Raw genomic sequence first — 6,866 nt, 5'->3', positions numbered from 1 at the left:
AATCACACTTATTCCCTCCCCATGAGTACTCATCATGTGCCAAAGTTGTTTTTTTTTCCCATGGTGCAGTTTCGGAGATAGAGGTCCAAAGTTTTTCATTTTTTTCCAACATGGCTGCCACATCACGTGACCTATGATGTCATAATTATTAAAACATTCTACATGAGTAGATGCTCCTATGGTGAAAATTGTGTCAATCCGACAAGCGGTTGCAGAGAAAAACCGTATTCAAGTTCTGTGCAGACAAACAAACAAACACAGAAAGACAGGCAGACACAAATGACAGACAGACCCAATTGCAGTACCCTATTCCCTGGGTACTATTCCCGAGTAATGACTCATAACAGCTCATATTGGAGAAGATATTGTGCAATCAAAATGTCATGCTCAGTTACTCGACAAACGAGAAAAGTGGTTTTCATTCCCAGTTGGAATTGCATTCGGCACAATTTAGTTTGTCCAAACCATGAGGCTGCATGCGAGACCATGGACTAACAACACCCAAAATACAAGCCCCAAGCCGGCCTGACGACTTGTTGGGTGTAAGTCAACATAGCACAAGCCGGGTTGACGGCCCGTTGAGCACAAATCAACATAGCATACATTATGCAAGTCACAATTTCAATTGGAGCAGGATATTATAGCAACATGGCTAACAATGCAAACATTGAAAAATAAACGGTTGCACAAAAATGCACCAAAGTGTGTGTGTGTGTGTGTGTGTGTGTGTGTGTGTGTGTGTGTGTGTGTGTGTGTGTGTGTGTGTGTGTGTGTGTGTGTGTGTGTGTGTGTGTGTGTGTGTGTGTGTGTGTGTGTGTGTGTGTGTGTGTGTTGGTCGCTATCTCCACATGTCGGTGGGTCTCAGCAGGTGGAACGAAGACCTAACAAGTCTCAACGTATCCACATCCGTCAATCAATGCGTCAATGTGTGCGTGCGCGTTTTGTAATCAGCGTATTGTCATGCTCTGTGGAGCTGCATCATCCGGAAACTTTCAATCATGTTTACGGGTGATAAATTAAATTAACAACAATAAATGAAAGAAAACGATAAATTAAATAAATTATTACTTTGGCCTCCGACCACATGAGCAAAACCAGAAGTGTACATAACTTGCATATTAAATGAGCTCAATTGAGGGTTGGTGGGCAGCACATACCTCAGGGATGCGGTGCTTGAGGCAGTGGGTGCAGTGACAATGCTGGCATCGATGGCCAACCAAAGACACGTTTGCCTTGCATTGGGGAAATGCACAAGTGCGATCCAATTGCACAAACGCTTCGACAACAGAATCCAGGTCTTCATCCCCCACCAAATCAACCTGGCAGCCTGTGAAGTCAAAATACATTCTGAGAGTGTAAGGAAGTTACTGTCTGTATTTAGTTTGCAGCAAGGTTTGGTTGCTAAAAATTCGCTTCCTGGAAGCAAGGTCGAGCTTCTGTTTTGCTTTTAGCAAGCACAACCTTCAGTATTTATAGCAGTGATCAGGGATAGGAACAGAATAAGACAACTGTAACAGAATTTGGAGACTGGAGATTTGAATTCAACTGTTTCAGAGATTGTTAATCAGCCGATATGTCACTGATGCATCTCAACAATGAGACGGCAAATGGATACAGTTTCCTTTTCCAACGTATGGATACATTTTCTGCATGAAATAATGCATTGCCCTCTAAACTTACAAAAAATGAAGGCGTTACATTGAAAAGGATTAATGTGCCTTTATTCGCCGAGCCACACTACTGAAAACGTGCTTGTTGCAGTGGCTTCGCTTCAGTGCGAACAAAGCCGAGCATGAAATCGGTGTATAGTGGACCGGTTCAATTCGTCCAATTACCGTTACCTTCTGCCTTCAAAATACGATCACCTTCTGTGATATGGTTGGGTGCTTGTTTGCTCAGGGTTTTTTTTTATTTTTTTTGACACTCAAAATCAATGTGCAGGAATGAGATTTTAGGTGGAATGCATCATTCTCCACGAATTGACCTGGTGTGTTCAAACTTTGAACTGAAGCATTCACACAGGCTTAAATGAGAGAACTAGCTGGTGTGTGCTCTGAGCAGAAAATTTGGCCAGAACATGGGCTTGGAAATCATTTGAAGCACGTTTTCCTTCACCTGGAGGAACAAGCACGTTGAGGCTGTGTCTAGACAGAATATCTGAAAACCCAAGGAATAGGTTCATACATTGGTCAGCAATGCAATTGCTCTCTTTGTGCTCTGCACACACTGATCACCTGTACACAAAATTAATAACTCCTTCTTCACCTCATTTTCGTCACAATAACTCTCGATAGCAACACCACCTGCGACTACCCCCCTAACCCCTGCCACCAATTTCAGAAAAGTGAAGGAATGTTTCAGCTCCACTTTTGTAACCAATGTGCATATCACACTTAATCTCTCCCAAGGGTATTTAGCCAGGGTACAGCGCACAATAGACTACTGTTTTTGAGATACATCATTGGGTTTTTATTGTCCCCAAACTCTAGGAAATTAAGAATTTATCCCCTCCCTCCCCTCAGGTTGGAAAAAGCATATTATTCTACCTGACCATTTTTTTTTTAATCGACAGAGGCAAGGCTCTTGGAAGAGCTAGGAAATAGAACAGATGAGTATGCAACAGAATGAAATGAAGAGCAGGAGAGGGGGAAAACAAACAACAGCTGGATTGGAGGAAAAATAGAAAGAGACCGAGTACAAGGGACGTGATGAAGAATGAGGACTGGGGAGAACAAGATGGATCCAGAAGCAAACTCTCAGGAAGGAAAACAGGAACGTTCGAGGAGAGAGACAGAGACAGAGACAGAGAGAGACAGAGACAGAGACAGAGACAGAGAGAGAGAGATAGACAGAGAGAGATAGACAGAGAGAGATAGACAGAGAGAGATAGACAGAGAGAGAGACACAGACAGAGAGAGATAGACAGAGAGAGATAGACAGAGAGAGACACAGACACAGACAGAGACAGAGACAGAGACAGAGAGAGAGAGAGAGAGACAGACAGACAGAAAGAGACAGAGACAGAGAGACAGAGAGACAGAGGGACAGAGAGAGAGGGACAGAGAGAGAGGGACAGAGAGAGAGAGAGGTGGGTTTGGGAGAGTTAACAGGGTATAAAAAGAGTACGGTTTTGGACGGGGGATGATCAGAGATGGTGGTGAACAGCTGTCTTGAAAACCTGGAGAGAAGAATCAGATTGAACAGAATGTGGAAGTTGATTCCACAAGCTGGAGAAAAGAGGAACAAATGAGTGGAGATTAGCAGTGTGGATGCAAAGTAAGAAGCTTGTAAATTTACACTTTATCTCTCATCCTTTTCTCATTTTCATTCCTCTTTTACATTCTTTTTTGGATGAAAACTTCCTTTGTCCTATTCTTGGTTTTGCTTTCAATTTTCCATGTTGTCAATGGAAGAAACAACTTGTGTATGTATCTACCTCTCATCATTGTCAGATACATGTTTGGTCTTCATTTTCATGTCACATTTTCCCCATCATAAGAAATATTAATCACTCAAGCAGGGCTGACATGATTGATCAGAGTGGTTGTGTACTCGGTTCTGAGATTTCTAGTCAGAGTTCGAATCCTGGTCAAACCATCGTGTTATCCTGGTGTTTTGCACGCAAGGTGTTGGTTGCATCAATGGGCATCCTGTTCTTTTAGGGGTGATAAAACCAACCATCAAATCTGTGAACATATTATTTGCAAAACGGATGGAAACATTGCATTAGCTTTTAAGTTAAAACAAAGAATGGGGATAGTAAATAGAAACTGAGTAAATAAATACATTAAAATCTGGTATGGGTATGATACGGACACAATGGGCTAAATTGCGATCTCCTGTATCGAAGTTTCTTTGCATATGGTGTCTATCCTTGTACGCTCCATCCACATCACATTAAACTTAACACCACTTCCCTACCCCCTCCACTGCCCCCTCCCCTCCCTCACACCCAACTGAAGCCATGTAGACTTCTCCAAAAGAACAAGTCAATAGGGAAATGCAATCTAATATATAAAAGGAGCGAAGTCTCGGTGTGCCTGCATGGGTCCATCCATTCCTGCGTCTGAAAACCGACACAATCAGCAGCGCAGCGTGCACATACGCACGCAGCATAGCAGTACATGCATACACACATATATGTACTGCAGCATATAACGTGCTACACATACACGCAGGAAGAGTTTGTTTCCTGGCATGATCCGTGCCTAATATGTACCCCAGACAGTTTGATCAAAAGAAGGAAGAGAGGAGGTGGGGCGGAGGGAGGGCAATACTTTTTTTGTTTATTTTGATTTTCCTCTTCGTGTGTTGTATATTATTCTGAATTCAACATCTAAAAAGACTGATGAATATGCTATTAACACTTTCCCCCTCCTCGCTCCCGGAGTGTATAACTCGGCTGGTATTGAAACGCCGTCTAATTTTATTTTTCCCATTAACAACCACCATTTTTAGCCACGTCTCGCGTAGGGAACGCTGGCGACAAAGAGAGCTCCGCATTGTTGTTGTTGTTGTTGTTGTTCTTCTTCTTCTGGTGAAGACAAAACCTTTAGGACTCGGCTCTTTTATAGACAGGATCCGGATCTCCTTAAATACTAAACACCTGTACACATCCTCGTATTGAGGATGCCTTTTGAGAGCGTCTATCATCAACTTTTAAATATATTCGGACATTTGCTTTAAAGTTTCGAAAAGTTCACGTTACTATTTAAAGATTATTCCATTTAATGTGTTGTAATTTCGTAAATACACGATTTTCTCGTCATGAACAGGAGCCTCCATGACGGGTCTCGCTATTGGCTCCATCAAGGCATGTGACGAAATATCGGAAGCTGTTGTTGTTATTGCCTTTAGGACGCGGCTCTTGGACACATTTGTCCTTGTTTTAAAAGCAATTATGCAAAGCTTGATATTCCTGTCAAAACGCCGGGCTTTACATTCTAGTACGAGTAAAAGTGAAGGAAATAGACATTACCTTTTGCGATATTTTTTCCAGATTTCTTTCTGCGTGCCCCCATTCTATTTTTCTCCTTATCTTCCTGTGTTCGAGCCTTATCCCTCTTCACACGTTCCATATGCAAAGCTTTCAGGTCTACTTGGACCCCTTCTGCTTTCTCAGTTGTATCTCTGACAGCTTTTGTCACCAGTTTACATGTGACATCTTCAGTGGAGTCGCTTTGTTTTTCTTGAGCAGCTTCATTGTTGACACTTTGTGGAGTTTCCTCTTTCGTAGTAGTCTCGTCACTTTTTGAAGATTCCCCCAGCTTCCAGACGGCTATAAACCGCTTATTCCCATCACCAACACTGCCATGACCCAAACCAAGCTCTTCTGCAAAGCGGTGCACCCAAAGTCGTCCTGATGATTCCAGGGAAGCTGCAAATTCAAGCCGCTGTTTTAATTTGTCCACCACAAAACCTTCAAGCTTACAACGTAACTGCTGTAATTCTTCTCCTTTAACTTCATCCTTCTCTCGAAATGTATTCGCATCTCTTGCGCTCTTAATGTGGCCAACCTGTACAGCTGTCTTGGTATGCATACTTGCACTGGCACGGTCGTTTTTATTCATTGAAACACTCTGGTCATGGTTTGGTCGGAATGAGACTTCTTCCACAATATCAAGGTACTCGAACGCTGTGCGCGTCTCGCCTTGTGCCTCAATTTGATCCAAGAGAGACTGCAGGAAGGGATGACTGCCCACTGTGTCTGCATCACAAACCACTGCAAGGTGCCGACGAGCCCGAGTCACTGCAACGTTGATGCGTCGATCATCATTTAAGAATCCCACCTCACCTGCCAAGTAACACAACACAAAGAGTTCCAAGTCAAAAAATAAGCAAAATGACATGACAACATCTCTCCAAAAAAATTAACAACTCTGTCTGAGGAGGCAGTTGTCTTTGCCAGATATAAAAGCTTTACTATTAAGCTGTGCTCACACAGATAATCAACTTGGTCATATGAATTCCCAATAATTTTTATACATCATACAATTTTGGTGTTCACAAGCATATTTTTTTATACAGGCCAGACAACAAGGCATGAATTAGTTGGTGTCATGAGAAGGCATTGTGTTGGATCGTGCGATGACTGTTGTGGACTAATTGATCGAGGCAGATTACTACTGTTCTGGGTGAGGTGATGGCAGCGAATCCGGACTAATCCTTCTGTGTGAACACACCTTTGGACACAGAAATCATCAGCAAGTAAGAAACAAGCTCTAAAATACCCCTGTGTACTGTTTTAGGGGTCAGGAGGTGGAAAGCACAAATAAATTTCTTTTTTTTAAATGCACCAAATCTAAATTTGCAAATTCTCTTCAGAGACCGAAAGCACGAGCTATTCGACTGAACTAACTCGGATGAAATTAAGTAGTTCAATTGGATCTGTCAAATTATTGTACAAAAAATATTGTTCATTATAAAAGTAGTGAGTAAAACGATTTAATTTCCATAAGGCCTAACTCTGTCCCACAAATGTTGAAAAACCAAACACACCCCTCGGACATCGAAACAGTTATACAGAGAATAACTTTGAACAGCAACGGCTGCAACAGGGAGATATGATGGCAATTTCTTAATGTCCCAAATCTCAAGGTTAAAATTAATGAATGCATAATCCAGCAGTAAAAATGATAGAATTGAATAATTATGGTAATATTGTTTTCCACTGACACAAATAACAAATAAGCATATGACAAACCAATGCAATGACCTATAACAGGCGATCACCGAGCTAAGCGCTCAATTAAACAGAATCGGGCTGTTGTGAGAAGGCAAAGCAGAGTTTAGCAGGTCTTTATCACACTTCCTCTTTTGGGGCTTCCAATTTTTGCTAAATTGAAGCAAAGATCTCTCAAAAGGAT

The 6,866-nt window shown here is 42.0% G+C and overlaps 1 protein-coding gene across 3 annotated transcripts in view; it reads right to left on the bottom strand.

Moving 5' to 3' along the window:
* The window catches only part of IGHMBP2 (immunoglobulin mu DNA binding protein 2), a 198,540-nt gene that overhangs the window by 86,760 nt on the left and 104,914 nt on the right, over window positions 1-6,866 (bottom strand). For all 3 annotated transcript variants that reach the window (XM_085884086.1, XM_085884087.1, XM_085884088.1), the window contains exons 14-15: window positions 4,979-5,794; window positions 1,158-1,327 (exon numbers count right to left, since the gene is read on the bottom strand). In XM_085884086.1, coding sequence (XP_085740212.1) covers window positions 1,158-1,327; window positions 4,979-5,794 — 986 coding nt within the window. The remainder of the gene's footprint in view (window positions 1-1,157; window positions 1,328-4,978; window positions 5,795-6,866) is intronic.

The sequence above is a fragment of the Eptatretus burgeri genome, chromosome 6, assembly GCF_056783735.1.
Source record: "Eptatretus burgeri isolate ZD-2024b chromosome 6, Ebu_testis_v1, whole genome shotgun sequence".
In the NCBI taxonomy this organism is placed as follows: Eukaryota; Metazoa; Chordata; class Myxini; order Myxiniformes; family Myxinidae; genus Eptatretus; species Eptatretus burgeri.
The sequence above is the reverse complement of the archived record's forward strand: the minus strand, read 5'-3'. Positions and strand labels throughout refer to the sequence as shown.